This window comes from Embiotoca jacksoni, unplaced genomic scaffold (genome assembly GCF_022577435.1).
Source record: "Embiotoca jacksoni isolate LCO1_2020_lvr unplaced genomic scaffold, fEmbJac1.0.p SCAF_38, whole genome shotgun sequence".
Taxonomy (NCBI): Eukaryota; Metazoa; Chordata; class Actinopteri; family Embiotocidae; genus Embiotoca; species Embiotoca jacksoni.
The window spans coordinates 300001-323743 of record NW_027185390.1 but is presented as its reverse complement, the minus strand read 5'-3'; the positions used below and the strand labels follow the sequence as shown (position 1 = coordinate 323743).

The 23743-nt window shown below is 43.3% G+C and overlaps 1 protein-coding gene across 1 annotated transcript in view; it reads left to right on the top strand.

The window, feature by feature from the left end:
* pard3ba (par-3 family cell polarity regulator beta a) overlaps positions 1-23743 on the top strand; it is a 131121-nt gene that overhangs the window by 43337 nt on the left and 64041 nt on the right. Inside the window, exons 9-16 of the mRNA XM_069166398.1 lie at positions 1652-1791; positions 2532-2660; positions 8490-8675; positions 11775-11936; positions 13047-13133; positions 17619-17751; positions 19109-19256; positions 20207-20298. Of these exons, the coding sequence (XP_069022499.1) occupies positions 1652-1791; positions 2532-2660; positions 8490-8675; positions 11775-11936; positions 13047-13133; positions 17619-17751; positions 19109-19256; positions 20207-20298 (1077 nt within the window). The remainder of the gene's footprint in view (positions 1-1651; positions 1792-2531; positions 2661-8489; positions 8676-11774; positions 11937-13046; positions 13134-17618; positions 17752-19108; positions 19257-20206; positions 20299-23743) is intronic.

Here is a 23743-nt window from a genome sequence, read left to right as displayed (position 1 = left end):
ATGACCTTTTAAATGAAAAAATAAATGCAGTTGCTTTTATCCATTTGGATATTAGGAATTTGTCAAGTTTATTCCTCTTGCTTCAGGGACAGGCGTGAAAGCCAGAGATTTCTTTTTGTCATTTGAGTCTCCTTTTAAGGACACCTATTGATTATTTCAGTCTTGATTCAGACTAAAAAAAACGAAGGCCCATTGGAGATATTTTTCATTCTATATATTCCTGGATAACCATGCAAACCGTCTGGTTGTAATGCTCTTAGATTTTAACACTGCATAAATCAGCCTGCCATCCCAGCCACCTTATCTCTTATCCCTCTTTGTGCTGGAGAGCTGATGTGTTGATAGCACGGGAATAGGGTCTTATGACTGTGAATAGGCTCTGTTCTAGCAACCTGCAGTGTTATAGGCTGCTGAATGGATAGCTGTAATTGGGAAACACACACATGCTCAGTATAGGTATCCAGAAAAAAGGCAAAGACACCCAGATAAAAAGGATAGAAGAAATTGTGCTCCACACTCTCCAGCTCCAGCTCAAAGCCCTTTTCACTCCTGCTTTATTATTAGTTTCTTTCTTTTCTCTGCTCCTTTTTGCCTCTCCCATTTTCTTCTCCTTTTCCCTCCATCCAGCTTTTGTTTGATTTCTTTTTTTTACTCTGTCTCCCGCTATCCCTTTCACCTGATGCAAGATCAGAGCAAAGGATATTGTGGGGTTTCTAACGCCCTCTCCCTCGGCAACAGGCTCTTTCTTTCCGTGATTGACAGGCGGTGAGGTTTAGGTGCGCTAATGTAGGGCAGGCAGAGGCTTAGCTTGGAGACCAGATAGCATCGTTCACCGCCTTTAGTATGCTACGGCGGCTTTGCTCTCTCTGCACACACACACTCACACACACACACTCACACACACACAATCACACACGGAGCGTGGCACATTTCACTCATGGCTTGGGGCTTGTGAGGCCGTGAAAAAGGGAGAGGGTGGAGGCTCTGGGGGTTGATGGTTCGTGCGTGTGTGTGTGTGTGTGTGTGTGTGTGTGTGTGTGTGTGTGTGTGTGTGTGTGGCCTCAGAAACACACACACACTTGTAAATGAAAACACGGAGAAAGTAAATGTAGGCTCACAAGCACAAGGAAAATCTTTGTGGAAATCACATGGCATCCCCAGGGAGGGAAGCTAGAGAAGGGAATAATATCTCAGGTTCTTCTCTCTCTCCCTCTCTCTTTCCTCAGCCTCCACCTTCTTTCCATCTTCTCCCTCTACCTCCCTTCATCAGCCACCATTCGGCCTGCTCACACGTGAAATTAAAGGCAGAGTCTGTCTAATCCGCCTCGGAGAGAAGCCCGCTCCCGGCGGCTCAGAAGCTGAGCCAGGCATCTAACCCCCAGAGGAAAAAAGGCACTTAAACAGTAGTTAATGTGGAAGACGATGCTAAAACCGCAGACTGTGATGAGCAGGACAGGAGGGGAAGAGAGAGAGGAAAAACTCTTTGGCGAGAGAAGGAGACAGAAAGGAGAAAATTGACAGAACAGGGAGACGAGAGAAAAATTCAATTAAAACGAAATTATAAAGTCATAAAATTCATAATTAAGTCTCGTTTTCAGGGGCATAGATGTCCCTAATGCACACCATGACGCAGGCTGCTTTGTTCCCGCAGGCACAGAGGGTCTGGGCTTCACCGTGGTAACCAGGGATTCCTCTGTCCATGGGCCAGGGCCAATCTTGGTGAAGAATATCCTGCTGCGTGGCGCAGCCGTCAAGGATGGCCGCCTGCAGCCCGGAGACCGCATCCTGGAGGTAAGACAGATTTCAGTCGAGTGATCTCCCAATGAGAAGAAAAGCAACAGTGACAACTGTGGCCAAAGCAGGGACATCATTAGTTGCATGAAGGTGAGCTCTATGACCCCCCTGCTGGGCAAATGATGCAACTGCATTTTCCAAGGGAATAATCCACACAGTGACTGTACAGTTACACTTCAGGACACCGTATGGCTTGAAGCTTTATGAATGTCAATTTCCAGATACAAGTTTTAAATGCTGAAGAAATAACTCCTAACTAAAACCAAAAAGGTTGAAGTGATTTTAGACAGGTGATGTAAAAAGTAAATATTAAGATCTCTTTGGATCTGACTGGTTTTAATTGTTTTGGTTGACTAAATTCCAAATGATAATTTTTGTCTCTTACCTCGAATAATATCTGATGGTGAAGTTTGTCCAAGTATTAAGAAATTAATTAGAATATTTGTTGTCTCCCCTATAACAATGAATGGAGGTGAATGGAATTTCATGTAACATGGTACCATAACAGTTTTCTAACAAAGAAAAGAATAACTTCTCAAAAGCTAGTCAAATAAAACCAAACTTTCATCTGGAAACATATGATTTTAATGACATTTTGGGAGAACCGACTGGCACACACATCCGATCCTCCGCTATTTCAATCAATATCTGTTAGTAGAGCAGTTCCAGTGGATAATACACTACGCTTTAATCTACTCCCGTGTGCGTGTGTTTGTGTGTTCTTTTTTTGTGTGTAGGTGAATGGAGTCGACATGACAGGCCGTAGCCAGGAGGAGTTGGTGGCCATGCTGCGCAGCACCAAGCAGGGAGAGAATGTGTGTGTGGTGGTGGCACGGCAGGAGGACATCTTCCTGCCTCGTGAGCTGGTAAGAGTGTCTGACTACACAAAAACACAGCATCCACGTCCTCGCACTGCCTTCTGTACCTTCACACAAGGCTAATGTCATTTCTGACGCTTTTGTTGATCATACGCTTTCCCTGTTGGTCATCACTTTTTTCCGTCTCTTCTTCGTCTCTCTTTTTTTTTTTTTTTTTCCAGACATTTCCTTTACATTGTGTCGTTTTCCTTTTTTTTTTTTTTTTTTTTCTGAAAAGACCAAACCTCTTTATATTTATGCCCTTTTTGCTCCACACACGGGTGCACACGCAAACACGCCCACAGCACGCTCCAGCCATCCTGTCCCTCTCTGGTTTGTTGACACAGCGATGCCAGAGGAAGTCACACACGCAGGCCGCAGTGGCCCCACGGAAGCGCGCGAGCGTGTCCGCGCTTGTCGACACGCCGCGGGTGTTAAGTGATCGTTTACCTGCAGCGGCTGACGGGGTCAGAAGTCAGCGTCGGGGCTGTGAAACTGACACAGCTTGACTGCGCCTCACACGGGACGCTTTATCAATAAACACACATTTTTTTTAAACATCCACACACGCAACCCGGTGGCCCCTTGAAAGTCACCCACTCCCTGTAAATGATGTTTTCGCCTATGCACTTCTGTTCTCTCCCTTCTGTCCTCTGTGGTTATTATGATTATTCCCTTTCCGTTACTTCAAAGCGCTGTGAGAAAGACTTTGTAGTGACTGATGCATATTCACACCTAGAGTGCCTGCACACACACACACACACACACACACACACACACAAACTGCTAAACACCTAGTCCTTTATAAAAACTTGTGCTCTCTCTCACACACACACACACACACACACACACACACACGCACAGACAAACACATCACACATCTTTAAACAGCTAAGTTACTGCTTCCGAAAATAGTTTGCCCTCATTAATGGCCCGGCAGTCTTGGCATAACAAGTGCACTTTGAAGAGCCTCTACAGTGTTCATCTAACACTTGCTTGTATTTGTGCATTAGAGAGTGAATTAAAGAGTTGGGGGTGGGGGTGGGGGAGTGAGGGAGTGAGGGAGTGAGAGAGAGCCTTCACTCCTGTCTCTATTAAGGCTGTTGAAGTTGCCGGTGCCCCCGTGAGATCTGGCCCTTATCTCCAGCACAGTCCTCCACCTCAAAGACGTTTTGATGTCCCCAAAGCACACACACATTCACATACTTAACAGATACACACACACAAACACCACACACAGGCACTCCAGAGGTTGTGCGTCGTTGAATTTAGATGTGCAGGCCCATAAAAAGCAAAAGGATTATCTTAATATACAGAAAAGTTCATCATTAAAGTCAGCCAAATGAGCGCATGCAGACACACATGCAAGCATGTGGTGTAGTCGACAACCCAACAGAAGTAAGATGCGGGAAGACGACTGCTTACAAGACTTTTATTAATGTTTTAGAGGCCGCAACATCTTGCAAGAATGGTATTACCAAAGTTGTGCTCCTTTTCCTTGGAGGGAACATCAGTGCCTATGCTACATTTGATAGCAGTTTATTGATATTTCACACAAAACCAAAAGTTCTGCATCAGCCAATTCAAAAAAGAAATTCTCAAGATTTCATGACAATCCATAAAATATTCTTTGGAACATTTTAGTCTTGGCATCGCCATCCCAAGAGCTCTGCAGCTAGTGTGGCTATTAAGTGTGGCTGAAGAGAATCCACAGCGAGAGAGGCTACATCTGCTGCACTGCATGGTACCAGGAGAAATAAACTTGATTATGTACAGCAGTGCTTTGACTGAGGTATACAAGGAGGAGAGAGGTCAGCTCAGCTGTAGAGCTGCAGCCCTGAAGCTGGTCAGGGTTCAGTTTTTTGCCAGGGGACACTCCAGCAGAGCAGGCACTTGCTGACACAGCAGGCTGAACCCAGGTCATCAGAGAGAGTCTAGTTTTTATACTCTGCTGCCAGCCGACAAGATTCATATTCTCTCCTCCAGCGCTGGTTGAGTCCTTTTTATCTGCCTTGTACAAGTAAAGTTGACTTTTAGAAGAACTAGCTGAACTGCTGATTGATTAGTTTCAATGGAGGAGGATATTGATGTTTCATGTGCGTGTGTGGTTCTGTGAAAGCACACTGGAGTGCTGGTAGGCATACCAGTCTCTTTCAGTCAAAAGAATAACAATAAAGCCAGTGAATTAGCCTCATTATTAGGATACAAAAAGACAGTGATTTTCTAGCCCGTCTCCTGTACTCGCGCTCCCTCTCTAAGTAATTAAAAAGTGATAACTTCTAATCACAGTTTCATTCCTGTCAGCATTTATGCATCTCCTCCGCTCGGCACTCTCATTATTTTACGGGGCCTCGTTTTGTTTCAGGGCGGAGATTAGAGACCCGCTTTGTGCTGATTTTTTTTTTGTGGGTTTTGACGAGAGCATGATATGTGTGTGTTTGCGTGTCTGTGGCAGAAGTGTTAGTTTGCCAGGGACAGGATGGAGGGGTCACTCTGCACATGGTTGACCCGCTGTTGCCAGCAAGCCTAGGCCAGCTCACAGGAAAGGGAGGCTGTCAGGCAGAAAATAACTTTACTGTGCTGCTGTTTCATCAGCTCGTCCACTCCGGCTGTCTTCTATTTATTTGTTCACCTATAGTGTCTTTCTGTCAGTCTGTCTTCAAGCTAGAGCTCCTCTGTCACTTTTTCTTTTCCGTCTCCCTCCAGCACGCTTCAGAATTATCCCGCGATCAGTCATTTTATTTTCCTTTTCTCTTCATTGTGAGGTAAAGGTGTAAAGCTGCAAAGAGGCAGACATTAAGGCGATTAATTGGCAGCTCCATCGTCACCGTCGAGCGCGGCGAGATCCCATCTTAATTGAATGTCGCTCTCACCGCTAATCCCCCCGCTTTGAAACCCCCATTTAGAAATCCTCTGCGACAAAAGGCCCAGTGTGTAATCGCTGTGTATCACCCCCTCCTCGCTACCCACCCCGGGGTATGAAAAAGCTCCTTTTTTGTCTCCTCATTTGGGTGTTTAGGAGGGTGGTCTCTCCCCCCGGCTAAAAGCTTGTTAAATAGCAATTGCTGACGGGTAACAGGGGTGGGTGGAAGGGGTCGCGGAGTGGAGCCGAGGGGTCCCAGTTGCCCCGAGGACGCAGTCTGCCCCTGAGAAAAGGACATTAGTGGGGATAGTGTGCGTTTGGACCACCAATGAGATTCAGTTGGTTGTGTAAATAGATGTAAATCAGCAGCGAGATACAATAAATAAACATGTTGAGTTCGTGTGACTTATCATTTTAATAACTTCCCAGCATCGTGTTTTTTTTGTTTTTTTTCCAAAGCCTTCAGAGCCTGCTGTGCTCTGATTTGGCCTCCTTTCACCTTGTGTGTTATTGCAGCGAGATGAGAGCGGTATTTAAAACCTCCCAGGTTGCCACCTGAGTCTTCTCAAGTGTCTCTCAAGCAGGAAGTAGCAGATTGTCTTTGTAATTCCTCTGGTTTCGAGTAACAGCACTCTCAAATGCCTTGTTGATAAAAATAAGTCCTGACTAAAACTCTCAAATTATACTGAAGTAGAAAATAGATTCAGTGACTTTTGAAGGACTCATTCTGCTTGATTTTTTTTTTTTAATCTTAAACTGAATAACACCACCTGGAAGATAATTAGCAGTGAAGCGAGATGAGTATCTGCATGTAAAGTGGTAAGAATGCAAAAAGAAACTGCAGAAACAATATTTAATTTGCAGCTATTTTATGCATTTCACCTAAAATCGCCCTTCTGTCAAACATATATTGACTTATTGCTGCTCCACTCGTATGTTTGGCCCTCAATGTGCAGAGTTTTACACTATAGGAGGCTGTTTGCACATTTTTTTGCTAAAGGAGGAAAGTTTCTCTGTGCTCACTTCAAATTTCGAGACGAGTGTGATGCACGAATCTGAAGAACAAACTTTAACATGAAATAGGACAAATCTCGTCCTCAGCTAACAGTCAATGTGGGTTTTTTCTAAATATGAAAATTCAATGACCTAAGCAGTTTTTAAAAGCTCGACAACGAGGTTTTATCATGTTTATTAAGTCTTTTCTTTCTATAAACCTGATCAAACTTCAGATATTATCATGAAAGATCAGATAATGATCATTTAAATGAAGATTTTTCAGTAAAACACTACACCCTGTATCTATTATATGTCAGTATGTCATTAACAAGCACTCGGCTGACATCGTTTTTCAGTCCAAAGTGAAAGCAGTGTTGTATAGTGTGTTTGGTCAGTGTGTTACAGTCGGTCATGATTTTCTTCTCTCAGACAACCTTTAGCTCCTTTACCTCCACTGGGTGGAGAGCTCTGACTCACACTCAGGAGCTCAGCATCCCTCCCGGCCCGAAGGCTTCAACAGGCTGTTGTTTTAATTAAGCACCCTGACGAAGCAGCGCAGAGCAGTGCTGACATGGGGAGATCACAGCCAGGTGGAGGGTGCCGCTCCGACGGTCGTGAGTTTGACAAAATTACACTGGAGGACATATTAGATTCCCGCATCCTTCAGCGTTGTGCCATGATAAGTGAGGAAATGTGAACATGGATTCCTGAGCCAGTGGTGAGCGAGGTGCCTGATGTAAGGCTGCCGCAATCCTGGTGTGGGTACTCACATCTGCAGCTGCTATGGCTTCTTATGATGTATATGCAGATTCCTAAAAATTTTAATCTGTCGTGTTCGTCCTTCACGAGTCAGACAGAGTTTGAGTGTTTTTATGGTATATTTTGAACTGCGTGAAGACACTTTCTGTCTCAACCAGAGCAAAAAAACGAGCAGAATAAAAGACGTGAATACACACGCACACGCACTACCCCTCTTAACCTTCCATCCTCACTCTCAAAGAAAAAAATAAGGCTTGGGAGTGAAGTGGTGTTGAGGCACCTCCCCTCCGCTGGCCCTCTTTTCCCCGGGTGACTGAATCTGGCATTTTTTTTCCCCTCCATTGCTTTCCATTTTGCCATTCTCTAATGACAGACATTTTCCTTTTTCTCTTTTGTAGCCATTTTTTCCTCCCTCTTTCTTTCTCTCTCTCCTCCATCTCCATCTAATTTTCGGAGCAACGCCACTGTTGCCGCCGCCATGATCATTTTTTTCAAACAGAAGTGGGTGGGTGGTTGGTAGATGGAGAGAGAGACCTGTAGGAAGTAGGTGGTGCACATCTGTACAGTGAGATTGAGAGATTAGGATGAAATGTAAAGAGTGGTGTGGGAGGGTAGGGGGGAGTATGAATGAGACAATAAGTGGGTATACCTCAGGGATGGGTTATTACTTTTAAATGCTCCTCTGCGCCGCCGTCCTCTCCCCTCCTCCTCCTCCTCCTCTTCTTCTTTCCTTCCCCTTCCTCCCCCACTGTGCTCTTGGAGGAGGTATGAAAAGGTTATTATGTTTCCTTTAGAAATGGCTCGCTCTCCGTCTGTCCCTTTCATCTCCAAATGGAATAACCTCTCTGCAGTTGCTTTCTTCTTTTTCTCACTCCAACTTCATCTCTCTTTTCAGTACACAACACATGCTCCTGTCTTTTCTCTTTTCTTCCCCGCAGCCGTCTTCCATCTGACTCTTTAATCCGTCTCTCTTCTCCTTCCTCATCACCCTTTTTTTTTTTTGTTCCTGGCTTCTGGTGTTGAGTATAATCAATGTACAGTCGGCACATACCTTATCAGTCAGTTCCGTTTGATATGGTGCTCCGACCGCAGTCATCAACTATCATGCACAGCAGTTATTATGTAAAGTAGGCATTAGGTGTATGTATGAGCAGGCTTTCCCTGTCTAGGATTGTAGCTTTTTACATAACATTTCAACCTCTCTTTACTCTCTCTTTTAGAAAGGCGAAGAAACGAGCAGTCTGGTGTTGGAGGACGGCAGGGAGCATCTCATGTATGAGATCCCTCTGAATGAGACGGGCTCAGCTGGTCTGGGGGTCAGCCTGAAGGGGAACAAGTCCAGAGAGACCGGTGAGGACCTGGGAATCTTCATAAAGTCTATCATCCACGGAGGGGCCGCTCACAAGGTAAAGAGTCCACATCTGGTGTCTGCGCTGGAAGCTGCCATTTCTGTAGGCCTTTAGCGTCAAAGAAATCTGACAGGTATATTCATGCCTGGGGCATATTAATATATGTGGAGTGATGTCACTGTGTTCTCAGATCTCTGCTATTAATCTAGCTCAGCACAGCAACAACTGAACGTGTTTCCACGGTGAAAGAGTTGTTTAGTTCAGTAGTGTGGAAGTGGTTTGGTTGCAAATGATCAAATGTTCAACAAAACACAGTATAGAAGGCAAACTGTTACGTTTATGCTATCTTATAAATATAACACTTATTTTGTTCTTAAAATGACTAGTGAAATATTTCTCAGTATTTTGTTATCGTAAAGAATATTGCAGGAACCCTGTAATATCATGATATTATTTTTGGGCCATATCACCCACGACTATTTTCCTTTAAGGCAAAAATAACTTAAAGTATCAGTGTAGTGACTGTTTTCTCTGCACTTCCATAATGCCTCATTAGGTTTTACCATCACGGAGCCCTTTTGGTACTTTAAAAATACATCAAATGTGAGAAACGAGAGGCATTGCAGGAACATTTTAAGAAGCACATTACTTTGTTTATTCATCTGTATATTTTTCCTTCGACTTTTACTAATCAGGCGTCTGTGAATTATCATTTTATCCAGACCCACCACCGCTGTTTTTTCAGGAGTGTCATAGAGATGTTTTTTTTTTTGTTTTAGTTCTTTTTGTTTCACCTACTTTTATTTGTTTACACTCTTTCCCCTTCGTTCTGATGTCGTTTCCTCTCATCTCCTGTGTCTCATTTCCTGTCTTTCTCCGAGACCAAAAACCAAAAACCCCTCCCTCGCTGCTTCCCTTGACCTCTGACACCCATTGACCCCGAGTGGCCTCGTTACATCAGCACCGCAGCGGTCTTATCTTTGTCACTCAGTGCTCACTTCAAGTCGTGAGTGCGTCAAGAAAGAAAAAAACATCACATTTCAGCACTTTGGAGATTCCTCCACTTGGCCTCAATATCTGGCCCCCGCTCACATGTTAGAACTTCTCTTGCCCCCTGGTCCGCTGCTCCCAGATCTGCCCGGCAAGACAAGAAGGCGCTGAGACGAGTGTGCCGTTGTAGATAAATGGCTGGTCTAAGATCAGCGCGGCCAGACAGCGGCTCCCAGAAGCGCCCTCAGAAGTAGTTTTTCCGACAGCTGCCGATGCGGATAGCCCTCCGACAGAATGGCCCAGTAAGATCTCTGGCTGGCTGCAAAACAGGTCTCTGGGACAAGATACCACATAAGAGGAAGAAAGACATGAAGGGAGAGAGACAGACAGCAGCGAGGGAGGAAGGGAAGGAGCCCATTGAAGGAAGACAGCGGGTGAACGAGTGCGAGAAGGGAGGCAAGAAATGAGCAATATTGAACAATAGAGAGATGGAAAGAGGCGGAATAAGAGGAGAAAAAGAAAATTGAAAAGTGGAGACACCCAGCAGGAACACAATACATAAGGGTATGAGTGTCTCTGTGTGCCTGCGTGTGTGTGTGTGTGTGTGTGTGTGTGTGTGTGTGTGTGTGTGTGTGTGTGTGTGTGTGTGTGTGTGTGTGTGTGTGTCTCTCTCCTTCGCCATGTTGATACATGCTAATGAAAAGCAGCTAAGGGGCCTGATGAGACTTGGCAGAGGCAGGTCGGTACTGAGGAGGGAACCCGGGCGTCCCCTGAGTCGTACACACACACAAACACACGCAGACTTATCACACACACAATCACACAGCAAGCAAAAAAAAAAATAGCGAGGAAATGGGGAAGAGTCATAGAGAGATCTAACCTATTTCCATTAAAGAGTTTTGGGGGCTGTCAGGCCCAGGGCTTCAATTAAATCTAAAAAAAAAAGTGTTCTTTGGCTTTACCCCGATCCTGTCATACGATCGTTTCAAAGAGTCGGCTAAGAAAACAAATTAAAATTACATGTAGTGTGCTACTGCTGCTCACATGGAGAATGAAGAAATTAATAGGGAATATCACAGACGCCTGCTGATTTTGGCGTAAACATCTATTTTTGATGACATCCTTGGATTTGATGCAGGCACAAACATCTGTGTGTGTGTGTGTGTGTGTGTGTGTTGCCATCCTAGTCTGGATTTGAGGTCAGCCCAGATGGTGCCTTGTTAATGAGGTGGGAGTCAAAGGGCAGCGCTGACCATAATGGGTTGGTCATGACTTCACAGACTCTCCAAGAGAGTCTGTAGTTTGTCTCAAAGTGTCTTTATCTTTATTGTTCTTTTTTTTTTTTTTTTTTTCATTTTGGCTTTCATCATTTGATCCCCTCTATCCTTTGCTCGCTCGTCCGTTCCCTTTCCTCTCTCTCTCTCTCTCTCTCTCTCTCTCTCTCTCTCTCTCTCTCTCTCGCTCTCTCTCTCTCTGTCTCTCTCTCTCTCCCCCCCTCCCTCCAGGGCACTATTCTGCGTTGCCTCTCTACAAGAGGCTGCTATTTAAAACACTTAGAAGTGATTTAGTGCCCACGGAGGCTATTCCATTAGCTGCTCTATGTATTTATCATGGCTCTCCCGCTCTCAGTAGATTGCTAACTCTACAATTTTCTTGCTTTGCCCCCTTCTTCCATTTTCTACTCCACTTTCTCTCTCTGTCACACACACACACACACACACACACACACACACACACACACACACACACACACACACACACACACACACACACACACACACTTTACACCTCTCATACTTTGTCTTCCCTCCCTCACTTCTCTTATTTTCAAACTTTACTGATGAACATTTGCACTCTGCACTTCAGTCTTCCTTCATCCCGAGTATTTTAGTATAATGTTTAATTTTGGAGACATTATTATAACATAAAGAAAATATATAATACAAGTATTATTTCTCCTAATAACATAAAGGATATGTTGGATCTGGAGTTTTTTGTGATTTAAAAAAAAAAAGGCCTGATTTTGATCAAAACTTGTGATGCATTGTGGAGGTATATGTGACTTTTTATGTGGTAAAATGTCCGGAATTAGTACAAATTACTAGGCGAAGAAAAAAAGAATAGATTAATTGATTAATAAACCTCATGGTCATCTTCTTCCAACAGGACGGCCGTCTGAGCGTAAACGACCAGATGATAGCGGTGAACGGCGAGTCGCTGCTCGGGCGCTCCAACCACGCTGCCATGGAGACGCTGAGACGATCCATGTCGTCAGAGGGAAACACCAGAGGCACCATCCAGCTGGTGGTGCTGCGAGCACCCAGACAGGTACAGCCATTACAACTTTGTTCACCCCACCGAATACTTCTCTGGAATATTATGGAATTTGAGAGCTGTATGTTTTATGGTGGTATTAAAGTGTTTTTTGACGTTTCGGAAAAGGCAGGAGGTTTACATCGGTGGGTTGGAAGAAACCATGGCGACTGTAGCTTCTTCAGAAAATAAGTCTTCGAAAGAGACCTCCCAACACCCATCTCAGACTTGTTATGGAATAATTCAGACTTTTTATACAAAAGAAAATGTCAAAGTCAATTAATGTGTCAGCAAATTTAAAACCCTTGAACTGTTGTTATGTTTCCTCATAACGACAGGCTGTGTTGAGGCTGTGACTCACTTCACTTTGTCACTATTGAAGCGTTGGTGGATGTGGGGTGGCATGTTCAAATTTTTACATTCCCGGAGTTTGGTTAGATGAATTAGGTTACATGAAACATTCATCAATGCTAATGTATTATGAAATCCTCTGCCCAGTATGATATGTTTAAAGATTATTCCTACCATAAGTGACTAGCGCAGTTTTGACAGCAAAACCAATGATATATATACTTCACATTAGGATAGTTTTTCCTCCCACATTAAGATCATTTGAGGCTTACTAAAAAATAAACACAGTCAGCAGCTGCTAATATGAAATCAGTCTTAAGTGCTAAATCTTTGTACAAAACCCAGTTGAATTGATTGTGGACTGATACAGATGGTGCTCTTTTTTCGAGGACGAATAAAACCATTTCCAGTATTCAAAAAGCCCTGCCTTTCGTAATATGAGCACATTTGGATACAAATAATGAAAATAAAGGCTTCCTTTGTGACAGTGACTGTCGGGCTGGATGATTTGTTTGGGTGTTAAATCTGCAAAAAGCTATATTCTCTGTCAGATAAGTGGGCGATTTAACAGTTTTAAAATGGAGTTGACACTCAAACAAGAAGCAGCAGCCGCAAGTTCAGTTTCTTATTCAGGAGTCCTTTGATAAGTCATGTGGCTGTTAATTGACACAGGGATGTCTGTTGTAAAGAACGAAAACAGTCAAGCCACTCAGAGCAGCTGGAATATCTCCAGCCAAATACACATGCTTTATAGTGCTTATTTTGTTTTGACAGATGGGCAGTGGCAACTATGTACCAAGCACAACTCCACACGTTTCCAGCACCCGTCAACTCACCGTTCAAACAGGTCCCAGCAATCAGGTACGAGTGGGTGACGCCTGCCACTACGAGCAGCCGCCTCGCCGCTCCTCCTCCCTCCTCCCCACGCTGAGGAGGCGAGCGTCCGAGCCGCTGCCTCACAGCCACAGGCAGCGTTACACACAGAGGCCGGGGGAGACACACACCAGATACACCTACGGCTTTAACCAAACCGGCGGGCGTAGTGGTTACACGTTTAGATACGCACAAAGGGATAGTGAGTACAGTGATGATGAAGGTAGGTACGTGCAAAACGCTGCGTCCAAACCAAGCACGAGGTACAAGTTTGGGTTCGCCTCCAACAGCCAGACGCTGAGTAGCTTCAACAGGCCCATAGATGGAAACCTAAACAGGGAAAGGTGTGAATACGAATACACACACAGCCGCACGCTCGCAGATATGCAAAGCCACACCACGCTCGATAGCACGCGCGCCGTAGTTGACGCTCAGGGAAACACGCAGCGTTGCGCGGGCAGTCGCGCCGCCAGGCACGCTCGCAGCCGCACTCTGGATGATATCCACAGACAGGACAGCCCTCAGAGTAGCAGCTACACCGAAAACATCCGCGCCATGGCGGGGCAGATGTACGGAGACCCGCCCACACGCAGCAGGATACCCTCTCAAAGCCGCAGACACACACACACATCTGCAGACAGATACGCACATAACTACGTATACAACCAGGCTCTGACCAGACAACACTTTGGACTCTGACAGAGCGGGAGTGCGTGTGCGCGTGTGCGTGTGCGTGTGTGTGTGTGTGTGTGTGTGTGTGTGTGTGTGTGTGTGTGACTGCGTGTATGTGCTGCAAACAACAAACACTGCCGAGCTCCTGCATGTGGTGAACAGAGCATATTCGTAAAGATAAAATTAAGGAATTGAAAAATGTAATGATATGATGGAGAAAATGCCACTTTTTTTTTTCTCTTTTACTCCAAATCCTTAATGTGTGACTACAGTACCGTTTCAGTGATCAATGATGTGGAAGCATATTAATCTGTCTGAAAGCTTTCCTCTGCCAATGCCACTAACTGTCACACCATTAACGTTTAGCTCCCTTTTAAAAAAAATTACTCATAACTCAGCGCTGCACTAAACTCCTCACTGACTCTCCTTTCTGCCACGTTGGTTTAACTCACTAAAATTAGCTGATTATTTTTTCACACCACTGGGTTGTCTGCACGCCGTAAAGGCTGAATCTGCTCTTTCCTGTTTTTTGTCTGTTTGTGTAAAGTTTTGTATCAACTTTTCCTCCTTAATTTCTGCTTTTTTTTTTTTTTAAGGGAATGTACTCTTGCTTTCCTGTTGCAGCTGCCTGTTTCTATCCTCTGTTAAATAAAGCTGATGTGAAGTCTCTTGCATGCCCGTCTGTCTGGTTTTCTGTTGGGTTTCCTTCTTCTTAGCTTCATTCCCTCTTTATTAAATGATATTCTGTTCTCTGCTCCCCTTGTTTTGGCCTCAGCGTCTCTTTTCTTTCCTGCCTTGTTTTTAGCCCCTCTTACTTGCACATACTAAAATGTTTCATAGAATTAACTTGAAATTACCCCCAAAAAATGCTGTAGGACATATCACAAACTGTAAACTGGAAGACACATTCTCAGTCAAATAGGAAATAATTAACATATTCCAAGAATATCAAATGAAAAAGTAGAATTGGTATTCATAAATGCTGTGAAGCACAGCTGTGAACGCTCTTGCTTCTTTCAGAAGTGAGAAATGTGTTAAAAAATCTGACTGCATCAAATGTGTTAACCTTTACTTATTTTTACCTTTCTCTTTTTTTTCTCTTAAAGTGCTGTTGTTAAGAAAAAACTCTTAACTCTTAATGTGTTCCAAAAAAAAAGAAAAGGCTAGGCTGCCGGTTTCTTTAATCCCTGGTGGTTAATGGGTGAGCAACATAGCAATCAATCACAAAGTCACACACAAAAATGCTGCGTTCATCCGCTGCTTGAAAAGCAGCACAAATTCCTGGATGGACGGCATGATGAAAAAGATATCAAGCATGACAAACGGAAAAATAGCAGCTTTTTGTTCTGCATTTCTGCTGAACTCGGTGCTGAACCGTGGATGATTATTTCAAAAAGCTTCAAAAAAGATTTCACAGCAGTTAAAGCAGATGCTCGGTGATAATGTGTGGAAGAGAGGAGTAACATGGGAGGGTTCTCCCGGTTGATTGCCATTGACCTACCCATTGTGGCATCTCATCTATGCTTGCATCTATGCCCTGTGTGTGTGTGTGTGTGTGTGTGTGTGTGTGTGTGTGTGTGTGTGTGTGTATTTGACTCAGTGTTAGTTATCCAAGCAGCATGTGGATAAATGCGATCAAACACAGTTCAAAGTTCAGTTTATATCTACGTAGTCCTTCTTCTCTCATTATCCAGAGCCCCTCAGCTTCACCATCTCTGTCTGGAACTGGCTGTCAATCAGGGCTGCATGATAAGACCTTAAATCCTAACGTGAGAAACTGCCACATTTACCGTCTTAAACAACAATAACTATTTGATCTGATGCATCTCAGCATTATATTTTCATTCTTGGGACGGCTAGTTTGCGAGGTTTTTAATAATTAACTACTGGACTTGATGAGGCCCTGATTTATTGGCCAAACTTCTGGTCAGATATCATTGGATGTTGAAGGTATTCCCAGTCTAATTAAATGGGATTCTGATCATTTATTGACATTTATATTATGTGAGTATGCAGTACGAGTACTATTAGATCAGTAATAGATCTAAATGTAAGTAACTTTTCCTCCATTTTAAGTCTTTGATGATCCCTGATCTCTCTTTTAGTGCAACCCTTCACAAAGTGAAGTCTATAAAATGTACATGCATTGATCTTGCCTCTTTTTCATATTCAAAGATTTTGGACACTCACACCCTTAATGAACTATATTGAGAGTTAAATGGAAACATCCTGAATATCAGTTCTTACTTTACTTATGTTGCACCTTCCATTCAGATTACTTGAATTTAAAGTACTTAACATTCATCTGAGCATCAATACGTCTAAGTGAAAAGATAAACAGTAAAACTGAAGCCTAAAATTGTAGATACATGGCTAATATTAGAAATAGAAAAACTTAAAACAAAAAGAAATACCCTCTAGTTTCTGTGTTCTCGTTTTTTTCCTCTCTTGCGCGCCATCACGAGCTCAATGAGATGTGTGCGGGGTGGGTGACACAGTAGGCTGAGGCAGGGCTAAGCCTCTCAGAAGCCTTTTGTATGCAGCTGTAGGTTAAGACTAGCTGCATAGATGGATGGATCCCCCTCTCTCACCACCCCCTGTTTACTTATTGTTGTGGGATTAAGATATCTGACTGCCTGTCTGCCAGGCGGCTTCAAAAGCCTCAGGCAAACTGGAGGCCGAGGATGGATGGATAAATAGATAGAATGATGGATGCAGGGATGGAGGGGGAGGCTATGATGGGATTTATGTGTCACTGACACATGCAGAAGAAAGATCAGAAGTTTATGTGCAAATTCATACGACACATATGAGCCCAGTGTGATTGACAGCTTTGATGTGGTGACATATTAAGATGTATGGTAGCCACTAATGATACCCCTGGGACTGCATGACATTGTGAACACACCCCACCCAAAGCTTTGATATGAGGAAGCCACAGGAACACCTTTCATTATTGTACACTGCATCTGAGGACTGTATTTTTTTTTTTTTATCACACTTAAATAAGTGTGTGTAGGTGTGTGTCTGCTTTTGCTTGTTCTGTGTGTTTATGACAGCTGTAGTTCCCATCTCTTTGACCAGAGACGGCTTCTTTCATCCTCCACCATCACTGATTCCCATCAGCACCACTAGTGCCTATTTCCATCTGTGGGGTGCGGGTCCTTTGTAGTGCAGAATGGCTGTTCCATAATATGCCTGTCAGTCCTCTCAGGATTATCTTAATTACTGTGTTTTCATTCACGAACATAAGGAGGATTTAAAAAAAAAAAAAAAAAAAGAGTGTTTAGATCCACATTGATGATTTAAAAAACAGCCAAAAGCTTATGAAAATAGGAATCTGTATATCTGTTGTATATTGTTATTTACTGTATAGGTATTTACCCCTCACTCATTACCATTAGGGAGGTGTTAGTTGGTCCCAACGTACAACCTGAGTCATCTTCCTCTCTGTTTACTGATGTGCTGACGTGGTCACAACACCACAGACAGAAGTCATACTTTGAAAAGTAGGATTGGGTTATCAGTCTGTACTGTATATGGAAACTGCTGCTAGCTGATACTTGGTGCCAGTATTATATACCATTAATGACTGATATGCGGTAAAAAATGAAATAAAAAAAGACTCCAGTCCTTCTGGGTGATAAAATAAATTACTTTAAACTTCAGTTGTATGAGGCAGCATCATCAATTTTTCACAAGTCCCAACTTTGACTGACCCATTTTTTTTTTTGTGTGTGTGCATATGATAACCTAATAACCATTTTTTATAGTTTCTTTCATGTCTTTGTTTGTTGACAGGAGCCTCGGGGCCATGATGCCCACTACAGAGCTGCAGGACCCTCTAGACCCCCAAACACAGAGTCCACCATAAATGGTGCGAGTCACACTCCAGTGCCAACCAACAGCTATGCATACAGCAACTCTGGAAGTGGTGAGCACACAAAGAAAGATGCACACACGACAATGTGCACACTATTGGTCCATTTGAACTGTCAGATTGTCAACATTAGGCTTGGAGTGTTTGTGTACTTCCGTTATCTGCAGCTGAGTGCGTACACACAGTATGTTTGTCAGTGTACGTGCTTCTATATATATGTGTGTGTGTGTGTGTGTGTGTGTGTGTGTGTGTGTGTGTGTTTTCCATCGCCGCACGGCATGAAACCCAGCCAAGGCTCCTGACACTGTAGTTTTTTTGGTGGGGTTTCGGTCGCCGTAGCATCCACACTAACCATTTTATAGCACCGCATTACAAAACTGTCACATCTCTACCGAGCTCTGTCTTTGTATCTCTTTTCACTCTCGTCCCTGCATATTTATAGCAGGAGAAAGGGAAGTCATTAACTATGTTTTCCCGAACGCGATGCTTTGCTTTTCATGTGCAAAAGATCTGACCTTGGAATCATTACGCTGATGAAACGGCTCCAAAGTGGGCCGGATTGGCATACAGGGTAGTGTGCAGCATAGCTGTTGTGTTAAAAAAAAAAAACACACAAGAAAGACTAACAAACTGTTTTAAATTCATTCTTTATCTCGCTCCTGCCTCCCCCCTCCCCCCTCCCCATACACACATTTGGGATGCAAAGAAGCTGAAGATGCTTTTCTCACTGGGACTTTGTCAGCTCTCCATCACACTGGAGCAGCAGCAGTACAGTTATTCATTTTATTACAAGGGGGGGGGGGGGTTCAACACAAAGGGTTTACAGTGGGGAAATGATGCGCTTGCTGGGTTTACAGTTTATGGCAATGTTGCAAAGAAGTTAGAGAGAATGAGGCTTTGGTGTGTGTTTTAGTTTTGTCTGAATGTGCGTTAAGCACGAGAAGTATGCATTCATCTTTGATGTAAAGCTTCTAAATGTCTGACCTTGCTAAGCTCTTTATTGACTGTATTGATCCAAGGTTTAATTTTGTCTAATGTCTGTAATTGAATATGTGTCTAGTGACTGATTATTAGAAATAATGAATAATATTTTGAACTATACAGTTTCTAAAACTAGATTTCAACGTGTAAACACCCGTTCAGCATTGTTTACGCTTTTATTGCCTTCAGGACTGATGTTAAGGTTAATTCAGGCAGCTTTATTTTTGATATTGTCGCCAGCTAAATCAAGGTACAAGCTTAAAACAAAAACAAAAAAACAAAATGCCACTGAAAATGTGTTAAAATGAACAGAAAAGTCAACACCTTTTTCTGTTTTCCAACTTACTCAAACGAGAGCTTTGATTCCCTCCTGATAAACAAAATCTGTGTTGATTTATTTATTTATTTTTGTGCGTTTGTTTCTCCTCAGCTCTGTATCCTGCTGCGACCACCAATGGCAGCTACAGTCACTGCGGCAACGAGGACGAGGAGCTGGAGCAAGGCTTCCCCCCCCCGCCCTCTCCCGGCGCCGTGGAAGAGATGAATAGAGACTTGCCACTAACTCCCCCGCACTACAGGTACCTCCCCTCCCCACCACACACTGTGCCTGGAACCATCTGCACTCTATTAAACTACACACAGGGCCGCAGTTATTATATCCTAATGGTACTCTTAATATTGCACTCTGTTTTATGAGATAAAGAAGAGTTATTACTCTAAATATTACAGTGCGCATATGCATTATTTAGAGTCTATAGTCTAATTGCAACAGTCTATTTGGATTGTGCACAAGTAATTATGGTGGTAGCATAATAGAGTAAATTCTGTAGTCAGGCTCAGAAAGAACTGTGATACGTCTGTTGGCGACCTGCTGTACAGTCTGACAACAGAAACACCAATTTCAAGTTCATTATAATCATCTGCTAAGGAAATGTTGACTTATATTTGTATATTTCATGTTAAAAAAAACTAAACTTTTTAAAATAAATATGTTCTGTTGTATAGAATTAGGTTAGAGTGTAAACTCGGCTCTGACAACACAACAGTCTCATATAATCTGTAAAACTCATCTCACAAACAGAATTAGTGTTGTCGTCGTAATCGTGTTAATTTAGTTCTGCTGAAGAAAGCACTTACAAAGACTGTTTTGAAAGATTCTGTGAAGGGTCTTAAAAATGTTTGAATATCTGCAGTGTGTGTGTGTGTGTGTGTGTGTGTGTGTGTGTGTGTGTGTGTGTGTGTGTATAGTGTCTCTGATTCAGAAATCTGGCATCGGTTGACTTGTTTCCATGTTGGCTGAATGGCGACAGTAGATGCTATTGTTTTACTGAATCATGCCATCTGGATCGGAGGAAATTAAATGATCTGTTGTCTGTGCGAATTTGTGACTTCCAAATTCTGCCCCCTCTTACTTGTGCAAGTGATGTAACAAACACGAAAGTCACTGTTACTGCCCCCTTGCACAGACTCAGAGTGAAGACTGATCAACTGATTGATTTGATACCAACTTGTGACTGTTGTTTGGCAGCGAGTTTCAGAGTCTGCCCCACATGGATGCAGCTTTCTACAACGATAAGGACAACAGACCTCGAAATAGAGCATCCAAGAGCATGGACCTGGGTGAGCTTACACACACACACACACACACACACACACACACACATGCACACACACAACTCCCTTCAGCAGTGAAACAAGCTCTTGTTTTCTTTCTCACCAGCCTTCAATCACTTCAAACACATTTTCTCGGGCAAAAACATACAAACCACATTGTTGTCTCAACCGTCACAGAGTACCAGTCTAATCATGGACCCAGACTACAAACAGACACGCAGCCACAACAGCGATCACATGTTCCTTATCAGTACATTTCTGTGTTGTGAGATGAAGCCCGCTCCTATTATCCCCGGCCTAAAGGGATTTGACCCCCTGAACTCCTAAACCCAGGGGCTTTCCAACCAACTAGATGAACACGCCATGTGGTGTGTGCGTGCACACACGTGTGTGCTTCGTGTTTGTGTGTGAATGAAACGCATGAGGTTTCCAATCTCATGGCTTGCTGTGTGTGTGGAAGGCGAGAACGAAGGGGATGATTTCCTCGTATTAACCCGCGCTGACCCTTCCATCCCTTCTTTCTTCTTCGTCGGTCTCTCCCCTCTTATCATGTTTCTAACTTTCCTCTTTTTGATACTTCTTTTATATTACAACATCAGTGCTCTTTTTTCTTTATTCCCCATCTCTGTTTTTAGTTCTGTTTCCCAACGTTTCCTTCATCTTTGTTTATCTTTCTTGTTCCTTTCCACACTTTTCCAAACTGAAAGCTGATGAGTTCATTGCTCTTGCTCTCTTCTTTTCTATCTCTTTTTCTTCCTCTGCCTCGCTCTGATTTCCAATCCCGGTTCATTAGGTTCAGTGGATTGGCTTTCTTCCTGCAGCACACGCCTCTTCCACCCAAGCTGATTGGCTTTCATTATGGACAAGGGTGGGGGGTCCCGCACACGCGGCCGTGCACACACAGACACACGCTCTCTGCTCCATCCCACTGAGGACCCACTCCAATACCCACCGCTATCTGTCTCCCCGCTCTGGCTTCTATCTCCATCTCTGGCCATCCTCCATTTCAATCTGGTTTTTTTTGTTTTTTTTCCTGTTATCACTGCAGTCCTATTCATCCCTTCCCTCTCCAAAGGGCTGAAATAAGGTAGTTAGCAGAGCTCTGTGTGTGTGTGTGTGTGTGTGTGTGTGTGTGTGTGTGTGTGTGTGTGTGTGTGTGTGTGTGTGTGTGTGTATGTGTGTGTGTGTGTGATTGCCCACATGTACAAAGATGGCTCTGAACACACACAAGACCTCAGATACTGACCCTGTCTGAACAATTTGTATTTAAAGAGACATTTGTTTTGGTCTTCAGGAGAGTTTCCCACACATCACTCTTTACAGTCGCATGTATCTAAGCTTCAGCGCCGAGGAGCAGGTTTAGCTTTTATTAAACACCACTTGATAGAAAGAGGTGAGCCGCTTTTATTGAGCCTGGATGCCTTAGCAAATAGTGTGTTGACTCAGAGCTTTCACTCACACAGAAATCCTCCACCTACCGGTGCCGACTTGAAGACTCTATAGCTATAACAAACTCTGAATTTTCTGAGACTCACCAAAGTTGTGTGTTCAGATCTGAGAATCATCAATCTGTTTTGTTTTTTTTGTTTTTTTTATAAAAGGTAAAACATAAAATAAAACTCCAATATAACTTCTTCAGGGCAGGACAGGAAGTCTGTGGCAGTCAGGTTTTTTTCACTAGTGCTTTTATAAATCTAAAAAGCCATGGTCTGCTTTGGAAAATGGTCAGTATGGATTGTTTTTAAGATGCTTAAAGTGGATGGAAACATCAGACCTTTTAGGACTTGCAGACCACTCTTTGCAGTCTAAGTGATTTTACAATGACTCAGATTACATTTAAAAAAAAATAATCATTTGACTAATTGGCTGACAGAGTGATTTAACTGAGACTCTCTTTACCAAAATCTGTCAAAGTTGTCCTTAAAGAGCAGCCGAACAAACTTATTAGAGGAACAATGTGATTTCCTGTGTGCACATCAGGCCACTGTGGAGTTTACTTCATGTAACACCTTACTGTCAGGGTTAACAATACATAACATTTCCTGTGGCCGGTTTATAATGAAAGCAACCAAAAGTTGATCCTTTCTTTAGTCCAAGTGGTCCCGTTTGAAAGAGCTGGCAGTGATAATGCAGCACCATGCCAGGCTGTGAAACAGTCAACTCAGCAGTATATATGTGCAATAGATGAAGATGCATAAAAGAGACACGTGTTAAGGGTCCTGAAGCAAAGTACACAGAGGTTCATGGTAAAGAGACCAAAAGGTCAAAAGTAGGAACAAAAACTGATGACGACAGATGCAGCAGTTGCACCACATCCCACTGACTCTGTCTGTCGTGCTCTCTCTACGTCTTCTTTAGTTGCTTACTCAGTTGTCTGTCTCAACCTCCCTCTGTCCACCTCTCTCTCAATCCTCACTCATTTTCTTCTCCTGTTTCCAACTTAACTGCCCTTTCCGTCTGTCTCCTGCTCTCTCGACGCTGCCTTTCCTTCCATCTTATCATCAACTCTACACGTTTCTCTTATTGTTACTTTCCCCCTCTGTTTTTGTCACTTCTTCTTACTTTCTTCTTCTATCCTCCACTTTCCCCCCCCACTTAGAAATACATGATATCCCCAGTAATATACAGGAACGCTATGCTGCTTCTTCAGTATTGTACGGCTACTCTAACATTGTGTGGTCATATTCCAGAAGTCCAGTAACAGAATAAATATATGTAACATTATAAGGTGGCTGACTGGACATTAAAAGATCTATTTTTCATTTTTAGCCTTCAGCAGTGACAAACTTGGCAGCTGGCCATGCTGACTTTTATCTTTCCCCTGCAGAAAAGGAAGCTTTTCATTATCTCTCAGGGTCATGTGGCCCGAAATATTTTTCTTTTTCTCCCACAATTTGAAAAGTATTTAATTTTAATTTTATCTGTCACATGTGCACAAGAAAGTTATTTCTGTTTCTTTGTCCCTGTGGCTACAGATGTGTCACCGCAGGGTTTTTATGAAGCCACCTTTTTTTGATTTCCGCCTTTACTTTCAGCGATTGTGGGGGTTTTTTGTACCTCTGCTTCTCCGACACACCAAGTCACACTGCATCTGTCACTTCTTGCTCTCTTTCTCCCCAGTATTCTCCCCTCATCTCTCATTTTCTCTAACACTTCCCCTCATCTGTGTGCTGGGAAAATTCACCTCATAAAAAAATGAAAAGGATTATTTAAGAGAAATAGCAGCATAATGAAAACGTATTATTGTATCCCTTGGTGCACCGCCTGTGGTGGCTGCCGCTGGCCGACCGCAATCCTAGTTAGATTAGGCGGTGGAGGTGGGTGGGGTGTTTGTGTTTTTTTTTAGTTTTTTTACTTGTTTTCTTCTTCCTCCCGTTATTATTTCTCTCATTGTCTCATCTCTATCTGCTCTCATTTTGTCTCACAATATCCCTCTTTCGTCTGTATTTCT